Here is a 26,912-nt window from a genome sequence, read left to right as displayed (position 1 = left end):
TACCTAGTTGAAAGAAAAATTTAAAGAGATGTATATTAATGTTTTCCTCATTTCTGGTGGCATATAGAACTTTACTGTCACTGTGTAGCACTGCAAATGTTTTTTGTGCTTCGACTTCCCCAATGTGCCTCAGAAGAATAATAACATGAAAGAAAGAACTAAGAAATCGTAAATAGATGAAAAAGAATAAAACGCCGATTTATTAAATATATAATATACCGAATTAAAAAGCACATGTAAAAGGTCCTGCTCTTCATAAATGTTTTATAGATGAACCAATACGTTTCTTTTGTATATAGATTAACCGCATTTTGTAACAAAATTGTAACATATAAAAGTTAACTAAAATTGGCTCATAGAAATGAATGAGTGGACAAAACCAATAATTTAAAAAGAGTTCAATTAAAACGCTTTTTTTGTCATAACAAAAGAATAAAGCTTTTGATTGCTGTAATAAGGTTGTACGCCTGTGTAAAAGGTAAAACTCTAATGAGTCCTACTCATTATAGTTTATCCTTGTTTTGTTTTTTTTGTCTGGTTCAAATTTAATCTAATCTCCTTTAAGCAGGTGTGATATGCACTCCAAGACAGTAGGGGACAGTACTGTACCGGAAGTCAAATCTGCATTCACAAAGCAGCGCTCCTCTTACGTTTGCGCTTTTTTTTTTGGCGTAGAAGGTATCTCGTCGCGTTTTCAGAATCGCTCGATTTTGCGTAAGTGGTATCTGAGAATTCCTCTGAGCTGCGTTAATCGTGTGGATACCGTCGTGCGCTGGTTCAGCTCGTTGAGACGCTGAAGCGGAAAAAAGCACGATACGGTCGCACACGAGTTGGGAGATATGTTGTAGAAGCTTTTATTGACTGGTCAGAAGCTGTTTTAACACAACTGCAATTGGTGCGAAAGTATCGAGGTTTGTAGTCTTTAATTTGCTTTTTTTTTTTGTTACTTAACATGCAGCCGTTAGCCACTGTCCAAGCGTTAGCATCAAGCTAGCATTTAACTTGTAACATGTCGGGCCTGCGGTTAGTTATCTAAATACTGACATTGATTTGCAGCAAAGTGATTGTTTAGTCGTTTTTAGTTTACAAGCATTAAATTGAGACAAGTTTGTAAGCTATTACCTGGTGATGTTGCCGTTTTATTTCTGGTTGTATAGATGGTTTGTATGTGCGCCGCCTGATGAAGCCGTGTTGAGCTAACCAAGTTAGCAAGGTCCGCAAAAAGGAAGCTACTGTTTATCTTTTCAGCTTGATGCTAAACAAAGTGATACCTTGAAAATAAATTCATAGTGTAATGTAATTTTGCATTCTATTGTCTTTGAACTAACGCCTGGAGTTTCGACTTTTAAATTAGTTATGAGTATTAGAATGGAGCCATTTGAATTAATTGGAGGAAAATGCAGACACAAAGACTGCTGTAAAACGACTAAAATAAACAGGTGTTTGGATTTACTCATGTCCTTGATTTATTTAAAATTAGGGGCGTTGGCAAAATTTGCAAAAGCTATGTGTCAGTACAAACTACTCTACTTGAAAGAGTATTTAAAAAACTTTCAATTAATTACATAATATGTGCAATTGAATAAGGTATTTCGAGCCTTTCAAAACTAAAATTCTGTGATAATTTATGCCCCCAATTTAATTTAAAATTCGCTACAACTCTCTGCAAAAATACTTAATTTCAAGAACCAAGCAAGGAACGATCAAGTTCCCTGACAGGCAACACCAAGTACATTCATCAATAGTTTAATAGAGTTCAGCTTATTTGATGATTTAATTTGTGTTAAATAATCAAAACCCAGTCGTGATATGTGATCATTTTGCCTTTTAACCTTTTGTTTTGATCAGTGAGGCACCATGGCAGCTGCCTTTCCCTACAGAGGAGTCCCTCCAGGGATGCCAACAGGTGTGCCTCCAGGAGTACCTCCGGTTGTCCCTCCTGGTGTTCCACCAGGCGTACCCCCTGTTGTTCCCCCTCCAGCGCCTATTCCAGATTACATGTCTGAGGAAAAACTCCAGGAAAAAGGTGGGTTGTTTTTTTTCCCCTGGAAAATATTAGATCAAATCTAGACTGGTTTCACTTTGAGCATTTGTAAAATAATTATTAAAATGTTTGATAATTAATGGTGTTTCCAGCAAGGAAATGGCAGCAGCTGCAGGCCAAACGTTATGCGGAGAAAAGGAAGTTTGGCTTTGTGGATGCCCAGAAGGAAGACATGCCTCCTGAGCACGTCCGCAAGATCATAAGGGACCATGGAGACATGACCAATAGAAAGTTTCGCCATGACAAAAGAGTCTACCTAGGGTAAGACCAAATATTACTCTTGTATTGTTGCAGAGTTTTTCTGAACGTTTTTTAACGTACTGAAGTTGCAATTTAAAACAACACTGAGGTTTTTCCCTTCTTATGCTGATTGATAATTTGGAGTTCAGCTTCTCTGGATCTGATTGTGTTTATTTGTTCTTGTGCAGCGCTTTGAAGTACATGCCTCACGCAGTGCTGAAGCTTCTGGAAAACATGCCGATGCCCTGGGAGCAGATCAGAGATGTCCCTGTGCTCTATCACATCACCGGAGCCATTTCCTTTGTGAATGAAATCCCTTGGGTCATAGAGCCTGTCTACATTGCCCAGTGGGGGTGAGAGATTTGGACATCCATGTTCTCATTTTGTGCCCTTTTTGTTAAATTGTTTACCTGAAAGATGTCTGCTTAGATGTCTTGTTTTCTTTTCTTTATATATGTATATATATTAAACATCGTGTTATTCCCCACAAAATGTCAGCACCATGTGGATCATGATGCGTCGTGAGAAGCGTGACCGACGGCACTTCAAGAGGATGCGCTTTCCGCCGTTTGATGATGAAGAGCCACCGCTGGACTACGCAGACAACATCCTGGATGTGGAACCTCTGGAGGCCATTCAGATGGAGCTCGATACTGAGGAAGATTCTTCAGTCGTGGAGTGGTTCTATGAGCACCAGCCCCTGAAAGATAATCCCAAGTGAGTCTTCGTTTGTTTAAAGTTTTAAATTCAGCTGCAGCTTGACGTAAAATCTTAAAACATTTTGACGTTTATCTTTCAGGTTTGTGAATGGCACCACCTACCGTCGCTGGCAGTTCACGCTCCCCATGATGTCGACACTGTATCGCCTGGCCAATCAGCTTCTAACAGATTTAGTGGACTTTAATTACTTTTATCTGTTTGACCTGAAGGCCTTCTTCACTTCAAAAGCTTTGAACATGGCCATCCCAGGAGGACCAAAGTTTGAGCCACTTGTCAGAGACATTAATCTTCAGTAAGTAGCTTCTACTAAGCCCACACTGTACGTTTTGCTGGACTGTGAGTCTGAAATTTCTAATCGCGTGTCATTAATTGATCAGAAACATTTCAGTGAAGTTGTTTGCTTCATCTGTAGCCAGAGATGGAAATTACAATTTCCTTTCAACAGCCCATGTTGGAAGAAAAAAAAGTTTCACAGACAACTCAAACATTTACAGCATTTGTCTTTGTTGCAGAAAAGCAAAGCATTCAAGGCATTTTGTAGTTCATAGAGTATGAAGTAAAGATTTTTTTCCCCCCAGTCAAATGTATGTATTTGTTTACAGCTATTGAGAGAAGCCACAGATAAACACTCTTAAGATTTTCTCAATAGGTAAAATTCAAGTTTTTTTTGTCACCAAGACCGTAGATCAGAGCTTTAGACTGAGTTTATGTGTGAATTAAGTCAACTTCAGCATTGTGGTGCTTCATGGTTTGTAGAACATGCAACCCAACCAGGTGAAATGTTCAAAGAATTCAGAATCAGAAAAAGAATGAGATGTAAAATGTATGGATGCCCTCACCGCTCATTTTTAGCTGTTTGTTTGCTCTGCAGGGATGAAGACTGGAACGAGTTCAACGACATCAACAAAATCATCATCCGGCAGCCCATCAGGACCGAGTACAAGATTGCTTTCCCCTACTTGTACAATAACCTGCCGCACCATGTGCACCTTACCTGGTGAGAACTAAACAATAATTTGTTTAAACAAAGGCATGTTTGACTGCATTCCTCTCTTCTGTTGAAACATAAATTTTGCTACGATTTATGTATTGTGCTAGTTCTAATATCTGTTTTTCTGCAGGTACCACACACCCAATGTGGTATTTATCAAGACTGAGGACCCAGATCTTCCTGCATTCTACTTTGATCCGTTGATCAACCCCATTTCTCACAGACATTCGGTCAAGGTTTGTGGTTTATCGTCTTCGTTCTGCTCTGCATGATAAATAAATCAGCGTTTTATTAAAAGGTCCTCTTACAAAGGCGCACTTGCATTGGCCTGCTTGCATGTGCGTAAGAACAAGGGGAATAGTAACATGAATGGTGACTATTTATCTTATTCCTGTCTGCAGCTGCAGAGTACTCCTTGTCATTCAGATATTCCTTCTTATTATAAGTTCTCCCTTTTCTCTTGAGTTTTTTTTTCTTTAAAAGTCAGAAACTGTTATAACAAATTTCTTAATTCCTATACTCCCTCAGAGCCAAGAGCCTCTCCCTGATGATGATGAGGAGTTTGAGCTTCCAGAGTTCGTGGAGCCGTTCCTTAAAGAGACGCCGCTCTACACTGACAACACAGCCAATGGCATCGCTCTCCTATGGGCCCCCAGACCTTTCAACCTGCGTTCTGGCCGCACAAGGCGCGCCATCGATATCCCCCTGGTCAAAAACTGGTGCGCTAACAACCATTGTGATTTAAAGAAGAAAAATTTTTTTTTGATTCAGCTCATATAATATATTTTTTGAGAAACTTGAAACTAGTGTGAATTATTTTTCAGGTACCGAGAGCATTGCCCTGCAGGACAACCGGTGAAAGTACGTGTGTCGTACCAGAAACTGCTGAAGTACTACGTACTCAACGCTCTCAAACACCGACCCCCCAAGGCTCAGAAGAAGAGGTCACCATCAGTTGCCATCACTTTGATTTCCTGTTAATTTTTCATCTCAGTTTGAAGCAATGTAATTGCCATTTGTTATTTTGTTTAAAGGTTTTGCCTCTGCTGCTTTTCAGGTACCTGTTCCGCTCCTTTAAGGCAACAAAGTTCTTCCAGTCCACCAAGCTGGACTGGGTGGAGGTGGGGCTGCAGGTCTGCAGGCAGGGTTACAACATGCTCAATCTGCTCATTCATCGCAAGAACCTCAACTATCTGCATCTGGACTACAACTTCAACCTGAAGCCGGTCAAGACGCTCACCACAAAGGTGCAGTTTCCTGCACAGATCCATCTATCAGTGTTTTATGAAATGCTCGGAGCGTAGTGAGATCTGGTGGAGTTTGTTGAATTCTACAGTATTTTGTGCAAACTGTCGTACATGTTTCTACCCTATAGGAGAGAAAGAAGTCCAGGTTTGGCAACGCCTTCCATCTGTGCAGAGAGGTGCTACGTCTGAGCAAGCTGGTGGTGGACAGCCATGTGCAGTACAGACTGGGAAATGTTGATGCCTTTCAGGTGTGTTTTAAAGGTCTCCTTATTCGTTCTGGATTAATTGGAAGTTTAAAGTATAAACTGGATTATTCACTTTTCTAGATGCACATTTTCAGCCACAGTGAACATCTGAACTTTTTGCATTGTTGCAGTTTAATTACTTGAAATACCAAAAGAAAGTACTTGCGTTTTGGACTGGACTTTCTCTGCTATCTTGCAACTAGAATTCTAATTTATTGACACATTATTAGAAAATTGTAGCAGCTTTCAAATGTAAAACTTTGGCATGTTCTGATACGAGAAACCAGCGCCTAAGGCTTGTTTGATTTGGTCTTTTTAGTTGTTTGATGGTGATCTTATACTTGATTTTGTGTCTATGTTTGGTAGCTGGCTGACGGTCTGCAGTACATCTTTGCACACGTGGGACAGCTGACGGGCATGTACCGCTACAAGTACAAGCTCATGAGACAAATCCGCATGTGCAAAGACCTGAAGCATCTCGTCTACTACCGCTTTAACACTGTGAGTAAACGCACCATGTAGTTCCAGTGTTACTGAACACAAGGTGATTTTAATATCAAGAATATCAACTATGGAGATTCTTTATACTCTAATTTGTCTAATTCGTGTGTGATCAGGGTCCTGTGGGCAAAGGGCCAGGCTGTGGCTTCTGGTCTGCTGGCTGGAGAGTGTGGCTCTTCTTCATGCGGGGGATCACTCCGCTGCTGGAGAGGTGGCTCGGGAACCTGCTGGCCAGGCAGTTCGAAGGTCAGGCATCCTTTTAATTTTTGATTGCTGTTGTGCACACATTCAGATTTTATAGATGAGGAAATGTGTGAGCAACACCAAAATACTGTTAAATTTCTTCAACAGGACGCCATTCCAAGGGCGTGGCCAAGACTGTGACCAAACAGCGCGTGGAGTCGCACTTTGACCTGGAGCTGCGTGCTGCAGTGATGCACGACATCCTGGATATGATGCCTGAAGGCATCAAACAGAACAAGGCCAGAACCATCCTGCAGCACCTCAGTGAGTCCTGGAGGTGCTGGAAGGCCAACATCCCATGGAAGGTCAGTGTTTCATAGACATGGCTGGGTTGCAAGGTAACTCGCAAGAGATACAAGAGTTTTAAAAAGCAAACAAAATCTGCTGTTGCTGATTTCAGTGTGTTTCCGATAGTGTTCAAGAACTATAATGTACCAGAATTAAAATGGGGGATTTGAAAATGCTGGCAAATAATTCAACCTGATTAAATCGTACAGATCCAGTGTTAGTTTAAAATGTCAACTCTAACCAAGTTTTATAACAGGTTGGAACGTCAATATGATAAACGGCATATCTTTGTGTAACTCCAATCAGCCTTATTAGTATGTCATTAAAGTTTCTGTCTTGTAGCCTGAATGAATGAACTACCCTCATGCGATAACTTATTTGACTTAATTTTAAACACCTTACTGATGCTTAAAAATCTGAGTCATTTTTACTGAGTAAAGGTATCCACACTAAAATTCCAACTGGCCGTATAGGACGATGTTGCGTTTGAAGTGAGGAAAAAGATTGGATTTTTGAGTTTCAGGTGAATCCAGGTAAAAATGATCCGACCCAATCATCTCCACATTTCTCACTCCTCATTATCCAAATTGAATTTGTCATTTGAGAAACTGTTACTTCAAAAAATAATTGGTAAAATCTGACAGTATGTTGACTAATATGAACTTTTATGTTCTATATTACTCCTAAAAATCTGCATCATGTTAAGAACCTTGTGATTATTTTGAGTACATAAACACATTTTTATGTATTACAACAACGAATAAAATAGGTAATTTCACCCCAAACTGTTAGGTGCCTGGTCTCCCGACTCCCATTGAGAACATGATCCTGCGATACGTGAAGGCCAAAGCCGACTGGTGGACCAACACGGCTCACTACAACAGAGAACGAATTCGCCGCGGAGCCACTGTGGATAAAACGGTGTGCAAGAAGAACCTGGGCCGGCTGACCCGTCTGTACCTGAAGGCTGAGCAAGAGAGACAGCACAACTATCTGAAGGTAACCTCCTCATTTAAACTCTCTCAGCACCGAGGAACTTTGTTTCTTCTCACGTTTGTACTCACTCATTGGGTAAATGAGTTTATGACAGACTCCTCAGTTAGAAAACAAGACAGATAACTTATTTTGAAGTCCTCTTACAAAGGCGCACTTGCATTGGTCAGCTTGCCTGTGCGTAAGAACTGGAGGAATATGAAAATGAATGGTGGATTTTATGTCGCTGGCCGCATGAGCGATTGGCTTCTTCACGGTTCATATATTCAAAAGATATTTACAACCTAGTGCATTGATTAATAGCAGATATCCAAAAATAATTCAGTGAAAGTTTTGTTTTCACTAAAATGGATCTTGATTTGTGTATTTTGTTTCTCCAGGACGGACCTTACATCACTGCAGAAGAGGCTGTGGCCATTTACACAACCACTGTGCACTGGCTGGAGAGTCGGCGCTTCTCTCCCATACCTTTCCCCCCACTGTCCTACAAACACGACACCAAGCTGCTGATTCTGGCTCTGGAGAGGCTCAAAGAGGCATACAGGTAATTTAATTTCATGACGATCATCAATTATATATAATTGTGTTCTCTGCCTCAGCGTTTAATATTTTTTCCATGTATGTTTTTGTGTCTGTTAGTGTGAAATCTCGTCTGAATCAGAGTCAGAGGGAGGAGCTGGGGCTGATAGAGCAGGCCTACGACAACCCGCATGAGGCGCTTTCCAGGATCAAACGTCACCTGCTCACACAGAGAGCTTTCAAAGAGGTCAGCACAAAGAAATGTGGAGACAGTTTAGAGATGTATGTTCTTTAAGGCAGGGAGCTTCAAGCTCAAAATGTTATAGAATTTATTACGGTCAGTGTGTGAAGGGTAAGAAAAAACTAATAGCTTCCTGTAAAATAGTTTTGAAGTCAATCTTGATATCTTTCTAGACCAAAACTTAAATGTAATTTGGAAAAAGTTTTGTTACTATGTGTGATTTCTTTTGTCAGACTTTGAGTATTTCCTTTTTGTGCAGGTTGGTATCGAGTTCATGGACTTGTACAGCCACCTCGTGCCTGTGTACGATGTGGAGCCCTTGGAGAAGATCACAGATGCTTACCTGGACCAGTACCTGTGGTATGAGGCAGACAAGAGGCGACTTTTCCCTCCCTGGATCAAACCAGCTGACACTGAACCTCCACCGCTTCTGGTCTACAAGTGGTGCCAAGGTGATGTTCACATCAGGCTTTCAGAACATCAGAGCCCCAGAGTTTTAAATAATTTTTTCAATGTAGATAAATAATTTAAACAATTTAAATATTCATACTTTATTCCATGCTTCATTAGATGAAGAAATTCTTTAAAAAAAGGCCTTTTTTAAATATTTTCACCTAACATTGTTATACCAGGCCAGGATTATTTAGCTAGTAAAGCATTACAGTAAGACATTTTGATTTTAATGCAAGATAAACATATTCTGGATTTCTGAAAAAATATTTATCTTTGAACTGTGCTTATGCAAGTTTGTTCAACTACCAAAAGAAAAAGATTTTTTTTTTTTTTTTTTACCAAACTGCATAATCCATCTTCAGCTTTGTGCTATTTTGTGATTTCCAGAACATAAAGCTACATAAGTTTTCTGCTGAAATGTTGTACAAATGGCTAAAAATATTTAAAAATTTGTAGATGTAAAAATAGTCAAAAATTTAGATTTTTGAATGTGTAGAACCCTGTAACTGTTTATAAATATTTATTTAACGAGCTTTAATAACGTGTCTTGTTGCTCCTCAGGCGTCAACAACTTGCAGGACGTGTGGGAAACAGCTGAGGGCGAGTGCAACGTGATGCTGGAGTCTCGCTACGAGAAAATGTACGAGAAGATCGATCTGACTTTGCTCAACAGGCTGCTGCGTCTTATCGTTGACCACAACATTGCTGATTACATGACGGCCAAGAACAACGTGGTGATAAACTACAAGGTAACCCTGTTCACTGATTCTTTTAGAACATGGTTGCCAATTAGGTACTGGAAGACGAGTTAAATGCTTTTATCTCTTCTGTAGGACATGAACCACACCAACTCTTACGGCATCATCAGGGGACTCCAGTTTGCCTCGTTCATTGTTCAGTACTATGGTCTTGTGATGGACCTGTTGGTGCTCGGTTTGCACCGTGCCAGTGAGATGGCCGGCCCACCCCAGATGCCCAACGACTTCCTGAGTTTCCAGGACACCACCACCGAATCAGCCCATCCCATCAGGCTGTACTGTCGTTACATCGACCGCATTCACATCTTCTTCAGGTAGGAACATATCAACACAGGATAGTTGTATTCAGGTTATATTGTTTTGCTTTACTTGAAATCTGTAGGAGTTTTTAAATTGTATAAACTTGTTTTATTCTGCAGATTTTCTGCTGATGAGGCCAGAGACCTGATTCAGCGGTACCTGACGGAGCACCCGGACCCCAACAACGAGAACATCGTGGGATACAACAACAAGAAGTGCTGGCCTCGTGATGCCCGCATGAGACTGATGAAGCACGACGTTAACCTGTAAGTTTGCCCTTAAATCAGTCGGACGTTTGTGAAAATAGATTTGTTTCACGAGACGGCAGTAGAGTTGAAGCCTCTTGTTGATGTCCTCAGCGGGCGAGCAGTCTTCTGGGACATCAAGAACCGCCTGCCGAGGTCTGTGACCACAGTCCAGTGGGAGAACAGCTTTGTGTCGGTCTACAGCAAAGACAACCCCAACCTGTTATTCAACATGTGTGGCTTCGAGTGCCGCATCCTTCCGAAGTGCCGCACCAGCTATGAGGAGTTCACTCACAAAGATGGTGTCTGGAACCTGCAGAATGAGGTGGGGAAGAAGTCAGAAGCTCAACAGTCCTGGATTTTCTCTTTCCGATGTTTCTGAAGGCGTCTTGTTGTGTTTTTTGATGTAGGTCACTAAAGAAAGGACGGCCCAGTGTTTCCTGCGTGTGGATGATGAATCCATGCAGCGCTTCCACAACAGAGTGCGTCAGATTCTCATGGCTTCTGGATCCACCACTTTCACCAAGGTTAGTCTTTGTAGTCACAAGCTACTGTGGTAACTGACAGTCCACTGAAAGGGAGGAATCATCTGAGTATATATGGTTTATGCGTTCAGATTGTGAACAAATGGAACACGGCTCTGATCGGCCTGATGACCTACTTCCGTGAGGCTGTGGTCAACACACAGGAGCTGCTGGACCTTCTAGTGAAATGCGAGAACAAGATCCAGACCCGTATCAAGATCGGGCTGAACTCTAAAATGCCTAGCCGTTTCCCTCCGGTTGTCTTCTACACTCCTAAAGAGCTGGGTGGTCTTGGCATGTTGTCCATGGGTCACGTTCTCATCCCACAGTCAGACCTGCGGTACGGACATCATCTCTAGCAGGTTGCTCGCTATTCCTGAACAACTGTCTCATTTGGTTGTGTCTTTGGTTGCCAGGTGGTCTAAGCAGACAGACGTGGGGATCACCCACTTCAGGTCTGGAATGAGTCATGAAGAAGATCAGCTCATTCCTAACTTGTACCGCTACATTCAGCCATGGGAGAGCGAGTTCATCGACTCCCAGAGAGTCTGGGCTGAGTACGCCCTCAAGAGACAGGAGGCCATTGCCCAAAACAGGTAAAATCTTGACTGACAAGGTCATTTGTCTGAACCAAATTTTCTTTAGTACAGATTTTACTATGCCTTAACAAAGTATATAAACAAGATGCCCTTACGTGTCAGTTTAGTCAAATTGAAATATTGGAAAACGTTGACCCATTTTCAGATGATCAGTTGTTTAGTGTTCAGTGAAATTTTTGAAACCTGGAATATTCTGGAACCTTTCTGCTTTGTTTCTTGGTCTTCATGATGCTGCCTGTTCTGAGAGGCTTCTGTGAATTTTGCTTAAATCGATTATGCTACAATGTTAATTTTTTGGCTCCAGGCGTCTCACTCTGGAGGATTTGGAGGACTCGTGGGACAGAGGAATACCTCGGATCAACACACTTTTCCAGAAGGACAGACACACTCTGGCCTATGACAAAGGCTGGAGAGTCAGGACAGACTTCAAACAGTATCAGGTACAATAGAGTTGATCAGGAAACTAGAAATATTAACTTATGTCAAGTGTTTAAAAAAAAAAGGAAGAAAGAAAGCTTCTCCAACATGTTATCTCTCTCCGGAGTTCAGGTGCTGAAGCAGAATCCCTTCTGGTGGACCCACCAGAGGCACGACGGTAAGCTGTGGAACCTGAACAACTACCGCACAGACATGATCCAGGCTCTAGGCGGTGTGGAGGGCATCCTGGAGCACACACTCTTCAAAGGCACTTACTTCCCCACCTGGGAGGGTCTCTTCTGGTATGTTCACTTTACCACTAAGAGTAGTTATGGGTTATTTGATCGACCACTGAAATAGAAGCTAATTAGAACAGTTTCTTTACTATTTCTAACTTGTCCATTGCTTTGATTCTTTGATCTTGCATTGTGGCTCGTTGTTACTACATTCTAGTTTTATAAACGGTTAATCTTTGCTTTAGGGAAAAGGCTAGCGGCTTTGAAGAGTCGATGAAATGGAAGAAGCTGACGAACGCCCAGAGGTCTGGTCTGAACCAAATCCCGAATCGTCGCTTCACTCTGTGGTGGTCCCCCACCATCAACAGAGCCAACGTTAGTACAGTTATCTGATTCTAAATGAGCTCCTCTACTAGCTGTGAATGTCCTGATCTAACTTTTGTTTTTCTGTCTCGTCTCCAGGTGTACGTGGGTTTCCAAGTACAGCTTGACTTGACAGGAATCTTTATGCACGGCAAGATCCCCACGCTGAAGATCTCCCTCATTCAGATCTTCAGGGCTCACTTGTGGCAGAAGATTCACGAGAGCATCGTCATGGATCTCTGTCAGGTGGGTTCCCAGCATTTAGGAGTGAAGGAGTCATATATCCACAAACGAAACAGCAGAACAAAAGTATCAATTGTAGGATATTTAATTAGTTATCCTTCTCTGGGTCTCAGGTTTTTGACCAGGAGCTCGATGCTCTGGAGATCGAAACTGTGCAGAAGGAGACCATCCATCCTAGGAAGTCCTACAAGATGAACTCGTCCTGTGCAGACATCCTCCTGTTTGCGTCTTACAAGTGGAACGTGTCCCGCCCGTCTCTGCTAGCTGACTCAAAGTAGGTCTTAAGGAGAAAACTCCATCTAAATGCGAATTGGAATCCTTTCCGTGTGCAAGTAAACCTGACCTTTGACCTTCTTCTTCAGGGATGTGATGGACAGCACCACCACACAGAAGTACTGGATTGACATTCAGCTCAGATGGGGCGACTATGACTCTCACGACATTGAGCGCTACGCCAGAGCCAAGTTCCTGGACTACACCACAGACAACATGAGCATCTACCCCTCCCCCACTGGAGTGCTCATTGCCATTGACCTGGCTTACAACCTGCACAGGTGCCCATTGTTTGAGTCATTATTACAAAAACTTTGCTTCAAAATCCATATCCATCCTGTGGCCTCCTTTAAAGATAGTGTTTGTTTTTAAGGCAGTATTTCAGGTTTCACACTGGTTTATCTTTATGAAATGTAGTGTTAGGAGTATTCACTGACGATCCTATTTACCAGGAGATTATGGTCTGGTATTTGTGGTTCACTACTATAATCATTTCTTAGACCTCACACTTTCTGGGATTGTTGGAAATGGTCAAGTTGTCCAATATGGCAACTAGTTTCAGTTGCCATACCATAAAGTAAATATTTACCCAGACCATTTTAGGAGGGTTACTGAATATTTTCCCATATTTTATTCAGGCGAAGAACAGGTGTATCTAACCTTGCCTTTTATCTGCTTTTCATCCAGTGCCTATGGTAACTGGTTCCCTGGTAGCAAGCCTCTGATCCAGCAGGCCATGGCCAAGATCATGAAGGCCAACCCGGCTCTGTATGTGCTCAGAGAGCGCATCCGCAAGGGTCTGCAGCTGTACTCCTCAGAGCCCACTGAACCGTACCTGTCCTCTCAGAACTACGGAGAACTCTTCTCCAACCAGATCATCTGGTTTGTGGATGACACAAACGTGTACAGAGTCACCATCCACAAGGTCAGAATTGTTATGAAATAAATGTTGAAATTTAGATAAGTGGATTTTGAATCGTCACATTTATTATTTTAATTTCTGAACACAGACGTTTGAAGGAAACTTGACCACAAAGCCCATCAATGGAGCCATTTTCATCTTCAACCCCAGGACAGGCCAACTGTTCCTCAAGATCATCCACACATCTGTGTGGGCTGGACAGAAACGTCTGGGACAGGTGAAAACCTCTTACCTTTCACCTGTGGACTTTGTTCTGGTTTTAGAAATGAATTTGGTCTGGAGTTTTTATTTCAGTTTTAACTTTAAAACATTAAAAAGCAAAGAAATCATCTTGGATTCCTAGAACTTTGGTTAAGTTTCTGTTTTCTGCTGTATCACAACCACAATCAAATGACAAAAAAATTATGTTTTTTGTCATTTAAAGGGGTGGCATGACACATAGGGCCATTTTATAGCCAATCAAGCTACCGTCAGTAGTTATGAAAATGCTGGATATATCAAAAATATTGTTTTTCTTTGCAGCTGGCCAAATGGAAAACAGCTGAAGAAGTTGCTGCCCTGATCCGCTCTCTCCCTGTGGAGGAACAGCCAAAACAGATCATTGTGACCAGGAAGGGCATGTTGGACCCTCTGGAGGCAAGACCTTCCTCTCTGACTGGTTCTTTAAGAATCATCTTCTATGGATGGAAATTGTGTTTTACAGCTCGCTGTCTCTGCTTAGGTCCACTTGCTCGACTTCCCCAACATCGTGATCAAAGGGTCAGAGTTACAGCTGCCCTTCCAGGCTTGTCTGAAGGTGGAAAAGTTTGGAGACCTGATCCTGAAGGCCACAGAGCCACAGATGGTGCTGTTCAACCTCTACGATGATTGGCTGAAGACCATCTCGTCTTACACTGTGAGTTCCGCCTCTTAGAATACATGCAAGACTTTTTTTTGTTAATTGACTTTACTTTGTCCAACCAAATACTATTGCAGACAGTTTTGATGTTTTAGAACAAACAGACTTTCTCTGTGTAAAAAGCTTGCCTGGTTCTCTGCTCCCTATCCAGGCCTTCTCCCGTCTCATCCTGATCCTAAGAGCGCTCCACGTCAACAACGACCGCGCCAAGGTGATCCTGAAACCTGATAAAACCACAATCACTGAGCCCCATCACATCTGGCCCACGCTCACGGATGAGGAGTGGATCAAGGTGGAAGTTCAACTTAAAGATCTCATTCTGGCCGATTATGGCAAAAAGAACAAGTAAGAGTTGTTCTGTTCACTTTATTCAGAACGTGGCTCAAGTTATTTTGTAACTCAGAATAAGCAGAGATTGTATTTTGTAGTTAAAGCCTGTTTTGTCTGTATGCAGCGTGAACGTCGCCTCCCTGACTCAGTCTGAGATCCGTGACATCATCCTGGGTATGGAGATCTCAGCCCCGTCTCAGCAGCGTCAGCAGATCGCCGAGATCGAAAAACAGACCAAAGAGCAGTCGCAGCTCACCGCCACACAGACCCGCACCGTCAACAAACATGGCGATGAGATCATCACCTCCACCACCTCTAACTACGAGACGCAGACCTTCTCTTCCAAGACTGAGTGGAGAGTCAGGTGTGTGGAAACATTGGCTAGAAGATTTAATGGGAAGGTGTTAGCTGGAGTCTTCCACAGTAGTCAACTGTAAGATGACGATGTCTTTTTCTCATTTGACTTTAATTCTCAATCAGGGCCATATCTGCTGCCAACCTCCATCTCCGAACCAACCACATCTATGTGTCCTCTGATGACATCAAGGAGACGGGTTACACCTACATCCTGCCCAAGAACGTTCTCAAGAAGTTCATTTGCATTTCAGATCTGCGGGCTCAGGTACGACCCCCTGAACAACCCCGTAGTCAATTACGTCTTCCTCCGCAATCTTATCGAGTCTTTGAATGAAAATTGTTATTGCTGCCTCAGATTGCAGGCTACCTGTATGGCACCAGCCCACCAGACAACCCCCAGGTGAAGGAGATCCGTTGTATCGTCATGGTACCTCAGTGGGGGACACACCAGACTGTCCACCTCCCCAACCAGCTGCCGTCTCATGAATATCTTAAAGTAACGACACTATATACATTTTGCTCTCTCAAATTTATATGCATATTATCTGTTCAGTTTAAAATGCATTATGCTTGATCAGGAAATGGAGCCTCTTGGCTGGATCCACACACAGCCGAACGAGTCCCCACAGCTGTCCCCACAGGACGTTACAACCCACGCTAAGATCATGGCTGATAACCCGTCATGGGATGGAGAAAAGACCATCATAATCACTTGCAGGTAGGTTTCAAATCAGAGCAAAAAGAGAGCTTAAAACTATTGAAAAATATGTAATTAGATATGAAAATATAAAGGAACCCTGGTATAGATTGTAAAAAAGTGAAGAGTTTTCTGACTTGAAGGCTTTTGTATTTTGTTTCAGCTTCACGCCTGGTTCGTGCACACTCACAGCCTACAAGCTGACCCCCAGCGGCTATGAGTGGGGTCGCCAGAACACCGATAAAGGCAACAACCCGAAAGGTTACCTTCCATCCCACTATGAAAGAGTCCAAATGCTGCTCTCTGATCGCTTCCTGGGCTTTTTCATGGTTCCCGGCCAAGTCTCCTGGAACTACAACTTCATGGGTTGGTTTCCTTAGTTTCTTTTTAAAGTTCTTCCATTCTTTTCATTTACTTTTTTTCCAGAACTGGTGCAATTAATGAATTTTGCCAATAGGTGTGCGCCACGATCCCAACATGAAGTACGACCTGCAGTTGTCCAACCCCAAAGAGTTCTACCATGAAGTTCATCGACCTTCGCACTTCCTAAACTTCGCCTCGCTGCAGGAGGGCGAGATTTACAACGCTGACAGAGAGGACATGTTCGGCTGAGCTCCGCCTTCCTGCTCTTCAAATCTTTGTAGATAGATCTGCCAGAATCATGAAGAGCCAGTCCAGAAATGTTTCTGTAATATTTCTTCATAAGACACGCAATTGTGATATTTTGCTTTTTTTTTATGTGAAGACTTGAGGAGATTTTAAGAATTAGTTTTGTTCATTATTTTCCATAACTGTTTTGTTCTTTTACAGTAAAACTCTTGGTAAGTCTTGGTTCTTGTGGCTTACTTGTATGTGAACTAGTATTTTTCAGGACGTAATATTTGGTGTAACTTTTGACATTATTTCAGAAGGTTAGACACAACTTCCTCTTCTCCCTTTGTGAAATGAAATTGAAAGTTGCATTTTCATACTAGAAATACCCTGTTGATGTGTTTCAACTGTACATCCTATGATGTTAAATGCTGGGTTTAAATAAAAATCAGTTTTTATAGAAGTTGCTTGGATAATTTCCTTTTGGGGATTTCTCTGAAATGTACAAGAGCTGTGAGTAAAGAGGAAGTTCTGCATCTAGATTTAGGGCTCGTGAACACTGCTTCCTTTATTAGGCTTATAAATTTGCCCATCGACAATTGCATTCAGAAGTCACCTAGTAAATAATTACTTATGTCAAACACATACAAATAAATGTATGCTGTAGTTTTCTTCTGTCTGTATACAATATGTTAAAAGTTTGTAACATGAAAAAGTTTAAGGAGTATGGATAGTTTTGCACTGTTGGTGTCCTGCCACGTTTTATAATTACATGCATTTGCAGATGGTAATTGTGGTTTTAGCTGCAGAGAGGAAACCCCAGCCTTCACGCTCCGCTAGGTGCATCAGTCTTCAGGAACTGGCAGCGTGTCGGTGCTGCGTTACATTGGTCAGGAGAGGAGGAGGGTCCTGCAGCGGGTTTACGACAGAGCGCTGCTCAGGACCCAGCCTTGTTCCACCGAAGCGCTTCTTGACACGGCATTAAATAATTGAGAGCTGGGAACATGAGCAGGCATGTTGCTCGCCTGTGTTCAGTGCATGCGCTTTAAAGTGCACACCAAAGCAGGCGAGGTTTGGAAGAATTTACTTTCACTGTTTCACTTTCACAAAGTGCAGACGAGTCTGCTTTAACCGGAGGGAGGAGCGGGGGGGGGGGGGCTGGAGTATGTGAAGCGAACTGCTGCCGCTGCTGGCCTCAGACATCATGGACACGGGCACAGAGAGCAGACTCCCGCAGGAGTCCTGCTGCTTTAACCGGACCTTTTCCGCCCTAACCGTGGATGATGTGTACGAAATAGCCAAGCTGGTCGGCGCCGAGGTGGAGAAGCTCATCGACGGCTACGGCAAAGAGAGCGTGGAGGGTCTGGTTCCGAAGATAGTGAAGGTGCTGGAGCTGCTGGAGAGCTTCGTCTCCGGCAGCCAGTCGCTCTCTCTGAGGGAAGAGGAGCTGCTGAAGACGTTCGAGCAAATCCAGCTCCAGCAGCAGAAGAAGCGCTGGGGGAAAGACGGCGAGGAGGGCTACGAGAAAAATGAAATCCGGGTGAGTTTTAAATGCAGCCACCATTTTGTATACATTTTTTTTTTTTAACGAACTATGTATTTCTCTTAGGAGAACGTTCTAACCATGTAACAGCAACTCGCGCTGTAGCAAACGGCTCTGTCTGCTGTAAGCCAACGGTTTACATGGCTGACCGCCACAAAATGCTGCTAAAACCTTCAACATGTCAACTTTTAAAGTGTAGTAAGCAATTTTATAGGTGATAAAGTGAAAAAACTTGAATTTGGGTGTAACTACAAGACATATTTTTTTGCAACTGAAGTAGTTATTTGGTTTGCCATTTTTACAAATAACCCCATTTAAATCCCTCGTTGTCAAGACAACAAGATCAGTTACTCGGTGAACGTCTTGGTTGAGCATTTTAAATATTGACGAATCGTTGAAGACATAAATGGATCTCATTAAATATAACACAGCTGGTTCACTAGGGCTTATTCAATCACATAATATTGAGAAAATATAATATTTTCTGTAACTTCCACAGTTAAGTAGGTATATATGGATGGATGGATATCTAATAATTATATTTAATAGTATCTCACTTATGTGATAATGTAATAATCAGAAAGCCATGATGAGATTATGTTCCCATTTTATATCCTAATTATAAATGTACTACTTTAAAGTAATCTTACTTCAGGTATTATTTAATAATAAACACCAAACTATCTCACATTGAGAGATAGCAATAAACTAGTAATTATCAGATGATATTTTAAACTCTTTATAACTTAGTCAGATCATAATTTTGAGATAAGTAACAGTGTTTGATTTGGGGTCGCATTAGAAAGTGATGAGTGCCAACAATTTCTTATCTGTTACCTGTCCACTTGAGAAAATTTCTGTTACTTTTATGCATGTCCGATTTAGTAGATCATTGGGTTTCTGTAGGACCCAATAATCTACTAAGGACCCAATAATCTATTGGCCCCCACAATCTCAAATAATTGTCTGCATTTTAATTTTAATTGGGAGAACTGCCACTGTATAAGTATTTCAGAATAATTCATAATCATAAAATAGAATTAGCTGCATCATAATTTTCAGATATTATCTGATGCTTTAGAAATATTTTATGATAGTAATTGTACCTCATAGCACATCGTGATTATAAGACTGAGATACAGTATGTACATCATATAATATGATATTGTGCCATGAATAAGAAATTGTCAGAAGTTTACCTAACTGAGAAAGCTAAATCTTAATTTAGTGAAGGTATTTTAATTTACTCTCTGAATTGTAATGATTGACAGAGTAGATAAAAAATGACAAACATTATCAAGTAAAAGGCGACACACTCACTGTGGCATATTATTAAAAAAAAGAACAACTGGTCCCGGTTCCAAAATTTTCATGAGAGTTTTTACTCTGCATGGTCAATTGCATCATAACATTAAATCCTGTTCTTCTGAGGTTATGATTTCCTCATCTTTCTCCTATTTCTGGAGCAGGAGCTGCAGCAGAAGGAGGAACAGTGGGAGAGGAGATGTGAGGAGCTGCAGGCCAGGTTGCAGCTGCTCCAGGATGATAGGAAGGAGCTGAAGAACAGGCTGGAGGGCACCTATGCTCAGGAAGGTGTGCTCTTTAAATACTTGTTGAACTTTTTATGGTCAACTTAGACAATTGTCTTGAGTTTTGCCGTTATGGTTTAGTTTGGATCCTAATGCTCTTGTTTACATTTTGATTTTACGTCTTACTTTGGGGTAGTTTCTTACACTATCAAACTTTTTGACATTTTACATGTAACAGAATACAAATTTCAGACAGGATATGTTTGGATCTGTGGTGTTGTGAAACCATACAACGCCATGTTCTGGATTATAGAGTGGACTACAATAGATTTTTTTATGGCATTTGCCTAAGCAAATTTTTGCTCTGCTCTGACAAAGTAATTCCCTCTCCAGGCCTTGTGGTTTCCCTGTTTTTGTCATTCTGGTGTATGTAAAAGCTTTATGGAAATGCAGGTACTCACTGCACACATGCAAAACAGTGGCTTAACTGTAAGGCGTTCATGGTAAACTCGAGAGATGTCCAACTGGTTAATAGTTCACAACGCACAAACTATGCTTTGTTTTTGTTAATTCTCCCGGTATGAGAAGAAACCTCTGCACAAAATGTTTATTATGTCAACATAAAGAGGAGGCCCACACCGAAAGATGGTTATTATCCTGTGGAAAGCATGTTGTCTTCTTAGGTAAAGTTACGGAGAGAATTTTGCGAATGCCATAATAGTTTTGAAATCTAATCATTTATTTGAAACATTTTCAACACTACACTGGGGGACACCCTGCAGTACTTTACCAAATGACATTTCACAAGTTACTTTACACGTTGCGGTCAACAACAAGCTTCTGGCACAGTTTTTGTTTGGATATTTGACCACTGCTAAGTAGAACTGGTAGAGCCTGTTTGAATTGTTTGATTTCTTGACAGGCAGAATTTGAAAGCGTAGTTCGCAAAAGTTCAGTACTGCTCTGTCTGAAATGATACAAAACTTGAATGATGGGATGTTCTAGAACACCCACGGCACAGGGCTCTTATGAACACAATAGTCATTGTAGTTTCACGTCAACATGAACTAAGACTTTGCCAATCAAGAAATATGCTTGGGTGTTTTAGAACCGGCTGTTTCAAACTGAAATTTGCTGCTATCCACACAAGCTAAAAGTCTTCTGGAGAAAAGCTTTATGGTCAAATGAGGCAAATTTCTACCCACAATGTTCCTGTTGGGACAAACTAAAGCTTCTAAATCTAAGAACATTATGCAAGCAGTTAGACCTGGTAGTGGCGGCATCATGCTATTGGTTTGTTTTTGCTGACAATAAAAAATAGAGGACTAGTAAATTGGTCAATTTTACCTTAATATTAACAGCAGAAAACGTTGAGAGCAGGGCAATGATCACAACACGTTTTAAAACATATAAAGCAGACTAACATTAAGCTAATGTGAGTGACTCCAACCTTTGATCTGAATGGATTTTTCTTAAAAGTACCATCAGAAAACCAATTTTTAAAATGAGATCTACCACATATGATATACTGTATGTAAGCCTGTGTGTTTAATTACCTCTGTATAGATTTGATAAAATCCTCAATAAATGTAAAGTTATCCAAAATATTTTTGTCTAAAACTGAATAAAGGTGTGTCATCATAGCTCACCAAATAAATGATAAAAAAATATATATTCATGCTTATGATGAATGCAATGAGCATCTTATCAGAACAGAAAGATAAATATGTATTATAATTTTACAAATGATCTTTAAGCAAAATAAAAGACCAAATCTGTCTTGTATTCGCAATGAAAAATTCAAACATGTAAAATTAAACTTGGAGTTATGCTGACTCTTATGTTTTATGCGGGAGGATATGAAAGTAGAACTTAATTTGAACTAGAGAAAATAAAAGCTAATAGGCTTTGGTGTTTCATGAAGCTTAGTTCAAATGTCAAGCTTTACGTTTACTGGACTAAAATAGCCACGTTTTTGATTTCATTTACCTCCATTTCTTTTGTTTTTGACAAAACCTCAATCTCCCCATTTTCTATTCCCGTCCAACATGCAAGAACTACGGCACCCGGTGGGCAGCTCACCGGCCAGTCACAGACCTAAAACTAACCATCACACAGGTTTGGGTTTAGGACATGTACTTTATTTCTTCTCTTAGTGCAGCCACGTCATGTCTGAAGTCGGAGTCAGTTTATTTAAATATGGTGAAAAAACATATCTTACTTGAATGGTATGAGTGTGTGGTATCTATCTCTCTGTTCTCAGGTTTAGACATCCGGCACAATGTTTTAGTTTGCACTCCATACAGCAGTAAATAATAGGGAGTTATCTGTGGTATGTTTGTGTTAGCTTTATGATGAAATGTTGGTGACACAGTAATCATGTTAGGCTGGAAAACTGGGAACTCCACTTTCAGAAAAATTCTCATGATTTCCCAGAGGTGCACTTTGGTGTTTGTTAATCAGATGTTTATATGATATTATAACACAATTAGTGTTCTGCGTATTTGTATGTGAAGCATCATTTCAAAGGCACACGTTTCACAGTTACTTCTTACCGCTGCACTAAGCGGATTGCAGTACATTCAGTCTTTCATAATAGAACTTCAAGCAAAATGTTTTGTAATGATGGCAAAGAAATCTGATAACAGTGCCATTTTGTACCTTTGCTTTCCTCCGCCTTTATATATCATGTGTTTGTTATTCTTAGATCGTACTCAGAGGCAGGAACGGGAAGTGATGCTGAAGCTGAAGGGGGTGGTGGACAAGCAGAGAGATGAGCTGAGGGCAAAAGTCCAGGAGATCGCCACAGTCTCCAAAGAGGTGGAAGCGGTAAGGAAGCACAGAAACAGTCATGCTTGTACCATTGAACTGCTAAAACACTAAGAAAGATATCAGTGATAACACACAGATGATTCCCATAGAGTTATTATCTGAGAAGTGAGTTGGTTATACTGCAGGTGATCATCTTAAGGTCTAAAGTTCTCACTACGTAATTAGCTGCCATGATCAGTTTGGTACTACTAGTCAGAAATGTCCTGAAAAAGCATCCTAAACTTAAAGTGATGAAGAAGATCACTTTAAAATACTACAAGAAGCTAAACATCAATTCAGAAATGTTTTATAAAGCACTCAGTAACAACATGAATAAGGACTCTGGATGCGGGCAAGTCGGTGAACGGTTGGTTAAAGACTGAAGAGGTTAATCTCATTGTTGCTGCTTGCAGATCTCAGGCAAGCCCAGGCGTTGTTTTTGCCCACACAGCTTCTGTGTGTGCGTGTGTGTGTGGGGGTGTGTAGGCATGTGCAGTTTGGACTGATTGCTTGCATGCGTCTCTGTGTCTGCCAGGGCACGCACACCACATGATTTATACAACGGCCAAGTCTGGGTGTGTTTGTCAATGCTTAACTTGTTACTCCCAATCAGTTGACATAAAGGATTAAAAAAACCCTTAAATGTCAACTGATGTAGTTTAGTTCATGACGTTTTCACTTGATTTTGTCTCGGCGTTGGTGTTTAAAATATTTGTCACTTAATGAGCAGGGTTTCCCGCTGTTCATTATGAGCCTAGTGGGACCCCAGGCTTTACTTGTGCCCCCACCAAGCATTGCTAAGCGTTGTTTGTTTATTTTATTTTATTTTTTAATTATTGCCTTTTTTTTAAAGATTTTATTGTTGGTGTCTAGGTATTAATCTTCCAGTCTTCCAATAACTCATAATTATCAAGTGATATTTTCAAATTTCCTGTAAACTTTTAAAACATTTTTAACTCAAAAACATGGCAGCTGGCTGGATGACTCCCCTAGTGCCATGAGCACCGGGTTTAGCACGTTTTCTGGGGGAAACCCTTATGAGTGGTTTATTGACAGTGTGTGGTTTATTTGTTCACCATGTGCCTCAAGCACAAACATGACTGTTTTGGGGCTCTCTGTCTTTGTGTTCAGCAGTGGCATATTGATTGTACCTCTGTTTCTAAACCCTGAGACAGTAAGTATCTGCCTCACTGCTCATGATGCCGTTACAAGTGTGTGTGTGTGTGTGTTCATGTGTGCGCAGCTCCAGGAGCAGTTGGACCGGTTCATGAAGATGAACGAAGAGTTGCGGCACAAGCAGAACGTGCTGCAGACGCAGCTGAAGAGCATGGTGGAGAGGAAGGCCGACGTGGAGACGGACCTGAAGGAGAAAAACAAGGAGATAGAAAGGCTCCACAGACAGCTGAACACAGCCAACGGAAACACACAGCTGAACAAAGCTGACGGAAACAGCTCTGTATGTGGTCTTGTTGCACTTAATACTCTTCTTATATATTTTATACATGCAAATGTATTGTAAACAATTCTCTTTGTTTTAAATTGAAGCATCAAATTGAGGAAAACTGAATATTAGGGTGATCCAAAAATATATATTGTATAACCTAAACACGGTTGGGAGATTCAGCTTTCCTATGAAGCACAGAAGTAGCTGCTGTTTGTTCAAACCACAACCTTTCTGTTAACTTTAACTTTAGGCTTTGTCCTGACCACTCCATAATGCTAACCTTGCTAATCTGGAACCACATACTGGTGTGTTAAGGTCGTTGTCCTGTAAAAACACCCATTTCAAGGAAATTCGTCTTCGTCAAAAGCCAGCAATATTTTTGCCCATTGCGTGAGCTCAATGTGCAAAAATAAATAGACATGCCAAATCCAATCTGCACTGGCTGGATAAGCGTTAAATTTTGCCTTTCTCAAATGCAAGCATGTCAAGAAAATGTTCATTTTGGAAAGAGAGGTTCTGAACTGTCAAGTTGAACAATCCAGGAGGGTTAAAGGCACATTATTGACTCACTGTTTTCGTTCCTCAAAGTTTCATACAGTTCAGTTGCTCTTCATTAGAGGTTATTCGCTATTTGTTATTGCACATACTAATGAGTTTCTGTTCCCCCAGCTGCCCAGTCCAAGTCAAACAGCTAAAGAGTCGGCCGAAAAGCCAACAGTTGAGCAGAACGACTTTGATCAGCCGTGCTTCACAAAGAAGGAGGTGCGGGACATTCTGTTTGAGAGGAACGAGCTGAAAACCAACCTCTTCCTGGTGCAGGAGGAGCTCAACTACTATCAGAGGTGGGTTTTAAAGAGCTTCAGTTGAATACTAATGAGAAACATTTCAGATTCAGGTGCACTTTATTTTAGTTCTTAAGAGTTTCCTAATGTTTTTTTTTCTTTATCATCTTCTATTTGCAGGGAGATTTTGAATGAGGAGAGGTGTCCAGGCTTCCTTTTGGAAGCTGTCCGGTCGGCAATCAAAGAACGAAGGAAGCTGATAAAGGCGAAGATGCTGGGGATTCCACTGAGCAGCATCAGGTACCTCTTAGAGGCAAAATACATTCCTCATATTCAGAAATTCACCCACCAATAAAGTCTTGATGAAGAAACATATGAAAGAGGTGAGAAATACAGCCATATGTTTTTCTTCAGTGATAAAGAAGAGACAAGTTCCCTGAATGGGCAGACAGAAGTGGACCACTCAGAAGTAGACGGGCCTAACAAACCAGCTGAGTCACGCATTCGGCATCTGTAAGTTCACACTGAAAGTAGAGCTGGTTGGCCAAGCATAGGTGTGGTTACAGCTTAAAACCTGTAGGGGTCAGAGTTCTGGTCAAAATGTAACCTTTACATATAAAACAACTTGTATGTACTGCACACCATCCTGAACATGCCATCCCCGCTGCGAAAGAAGGCGTTGGCAACGTTATACTTTGAGGATGCTTTTCATCAACAGGGAAGCTGGTCAGTGTTGAATGAAGGAACTGAAAGAAAACTTGTTTGAAGCTGCAAAACTGTTGTGTCTGGGGCGGAGGTTCGCCTTGCAGTATAATGCGGACTTTAAACATAGAGCTACAATGAAACGGTTTAGATCAAATACGCATGGTGGTGTATTAGATTAGCCAATGTAGTATCTATGGATAGAGTTGAAAACTGCTGCTCATTTTTTTGTTAGTAAAAAAAAAAAGTCAGACACTTCAATTTCTGATCTGATAGAGACGATCCCTCAAATAGTGGAAGCTGTATTTGCAGTGGAAGGGGGTTTATCAAAGGTTTGGCCATGGGGTTGAATACTAATGCACTCTGCACTTTTCATATTTTTATTTGCACAACATTTGCAAACCAGATATCATGTTGCTTGCAATTGTACACTACTTTGTGTACAATCGAGTGGTCTGTCACTCGAAATGCCAGTAAAATACATTTTAGCTCATGATATCAAAATGTGAGAAAGTTTGAGTGAATATTTTTTCACAAGACACTTTATATATGTAACTTTGCAGCAGTAAGGATGCAAAAATAAAAGCATTATCAAATGAAGGTTAACAAAACCACAGAAACACAGCGACATGAGTTCCACTCCACTGCCTCTGACAGTGTACCGATGATCTGCCAATCCTTGTCTATATTTAGCTATAATCCCTGACCGCATGTCTGACCTGAGGCCTCTCTCTTCCACTCTGTCGGCCGCAGCTTCGGCTTTCTGACGCGCGCGAGCAGCAGCAGGAGCCCCACCCACATGAGCAACTCTGCCTCCAGCTGGGAAATCCTGGGAGAAACTGAGGCCAGCGAGGAGACAGAGCAACAGCCGACTTCTTAATGCCGGTCGGAGAGGCTGCTGCGAGGTTTCTCTCCGTTTTCAGCCACTCCTCCCCCTCACTCTGAAGCTCGTAGCAGAGCATCTGTTGGTTCAGTGGAAGTTATTTTAACGCTCCTCGTGCTTGGGTAAAACAAAACAAAGTATCTTAGGAGGAGAAGACATAATAATATGTCAGTCATTTTAATAAACAAACCCGCTAACTCTCACTTTTCAGCTCTCTTTCAATCGTGACTTTAGCTCAGTAAGAGCTTAAACATGGATTAAATGGTACAATGTAAACACAAGAGGGACACGTTTAAACTCTTAAACCTTTTCTTGTTCAGCAATTAGAACAATCAAGTGTATATATACATATGTACAAGAAACATTTAAATGCTTATAATTATGGAGAAATCTACCATAGTATATATTTTTATATTTATCTTCAAATATTTTTAGCTAAGACCAAAGACAGAAAGATCATTTCATTAAGCTCAGTTTTTTCACTGTTGGTAGATAAATGCCCACATGAATATTGAACATGTGCTAAAAAAAAAACTATTTCTAATTTTACTGGTTTGCTCTTGAATTTGTGAATTGTTCAGTTGAAGTATTGACCTATATTGTATGATAGAAGTTTGTCATAATAAGCACTTATCTGTTCTATATGGTGGCATTTTATTTCAGGTGAATATATTTTTCCTTAACCTCTGTAGTAAATTCTTGAGTTTAATATTTTTCATGATTTTAGGAGTTTTTGTCCA

General features: G+C 41.1%; 2 protein-coding genes across 2 annotated transcripts; both read left to right on the top strand.

The window, feature by feature from the left end:
• The first annotated feature begins 743 nt into the window (after positions 1–743).
• Positions 744–16,941, top strand: prpf8 (pre-mRNA processing factor 8). The gene is made up of 43 exons (XM_032545925.1): positions 744–911; positions 1,849–2,026; positions 2,137–2,305; positions 2,473–2,637; positions 2,783–3,001; positions 3,084–3,296; positions 3,876–4,001; positions 4,126–4,231; positions 4,524–4,714; positions 4,820–4,939; positions 5,053–5,242; positions 5,371–5,490; positions 5,854–5,988; positions 6,105–6,234; positions 6,340–6,536; positions 7,312–7,518; positions 7,893–8,056; positions 8,152–8,278; positions 8,532–8,724; positions 9,287–9,474; positions 9,559–9,797; positions 9,903–10,049; positions 10,143–10,353; positions 10,439–10,555; positions 10,645–10,892; positions 10,969–11,148; positions 11,456–11,591; positions 11,701–11,870; positions 12,050–12,179; positions 12,267–12,413; positions 12,524–12,684; positions 12,773–12,964; positions 13,371–13,608; positions 13,694–13,822; positions 14,128–14,241; positions 14,327–14,500; positions 14,655–14,848; positions 14,958–15,197; positions 15,314–15,455; positions 15,546–15,686; positions 15,769–15,908; positions 16,051–16,253; positions 16,345–16,941. Exons 2-43 carry the CDS (start codon positions 1,858–1,860, stop codon positions 16,497–16,499), a joined length of 7,077 nt encoding a protein of 2,358 aa, XP_032401816.1. The 5' UTR covers positions 744–911; positions 1,849–1,857; the 3' UTR covers positions 16,500–16,941.
• A 474-nt stretch (positions 16,942–17,415) lies between these two features.
• On the top strand, positions 17,416–26,704 carry rilp (Rab interacting lysosomal protein). The gene is made up of 8 exons (XM_032545973.1): positions 17,416–18,018; positions 19,491–19,614; positions 22,258–22,379; positions 23,605–23,817; positions 24,475–24,647; positions 24,768–24,887; positions 25,002–25,100; positions 26,043–26,704. Exons 1-8 carry the CDS (start codon positions 17,683–17,685, stop codon positions 26,167–26,169), a joined length of 1,314 nt encoding a protein of 437 aa, XP_032401864.1. The 5' UTR covers positions 17,416–17,682; the 3' UTR covers positions 26,170–26,704.
• Positions 26,705–26,912: the final 208 nt, after the last annotated feature.

The sequence above is a fragment of the Xiphophorus hellerii genome, chromosome 18 (genome assembly GCF_003331165.1).
Source record: "Xiphophorus hellerii strain 12219 chromosome 18, Xiphophorus_hellerii-4.1, whole genome shotgun sequence".
Taxonomy (NCBI): Eukaryota; Metazoa; Chordata; class Actinopteri; order Cyprinodontiformes; family Poeciliidae; genus Xiphophorus; species Xiphophorus hellerii.
Note: the sequence above shows the minus strand (reverse complement) of the source record. Positions and strands in the feature narration are given on the sequence as shown.

What these genes read in the sequence shown, in the direction of transcription:
- rilp (XM_032545973.1), top strand. Translation starts at nt 17,683, where the DNA reads ATGGACACGGGCACAGAGAGCAGACTCCCGCAGGAGTCCTGCTGCTTT. An exon ending in ACGAGAAAAATGAAATCCGG is followed by an intron (nt 18,019 to 19,490) that starts GTGAGTTTTAAA and finishes TTTCTGGAGCAG; the next exon opens with GAGCTGCAGCAGAAGGAGGA. An exon ending in ATTCCACTGAGCAGCATCAG is followed by an intron (nt 24,888 to 25,001) that starts GTACCTCTTAGA and finishes GTTTTTCTTCAG; the next exon opens with TGATAAAGAAGAGACAAGTT.
- prpf8 (XM_032545925.1), top strand. Translation starts at nt 1,858, where the DNA reads ATGGCAGCTGCCTTTCCCTACAGAGGAGTCCCTCCAGGGATGCCAACA. An exon ending in GTCTACATTGCCCAGTGGGG is followed by an intron (nt 2,638 to 2,782) that starts GTGAGAGATTTG and finishes ACAAAATGTCAG; the next exon opens with CACCATGTGGATCATGATGC. An exon ending in GAGGCCATTGCCCAAAACAG is followed by an intron (nt 11,149 to 11,455) that starts GTAAAATCTTGA and finishes TTTTGGCTCCAG; the next exon opens with GCGTCTCACTCTGGAGGATT.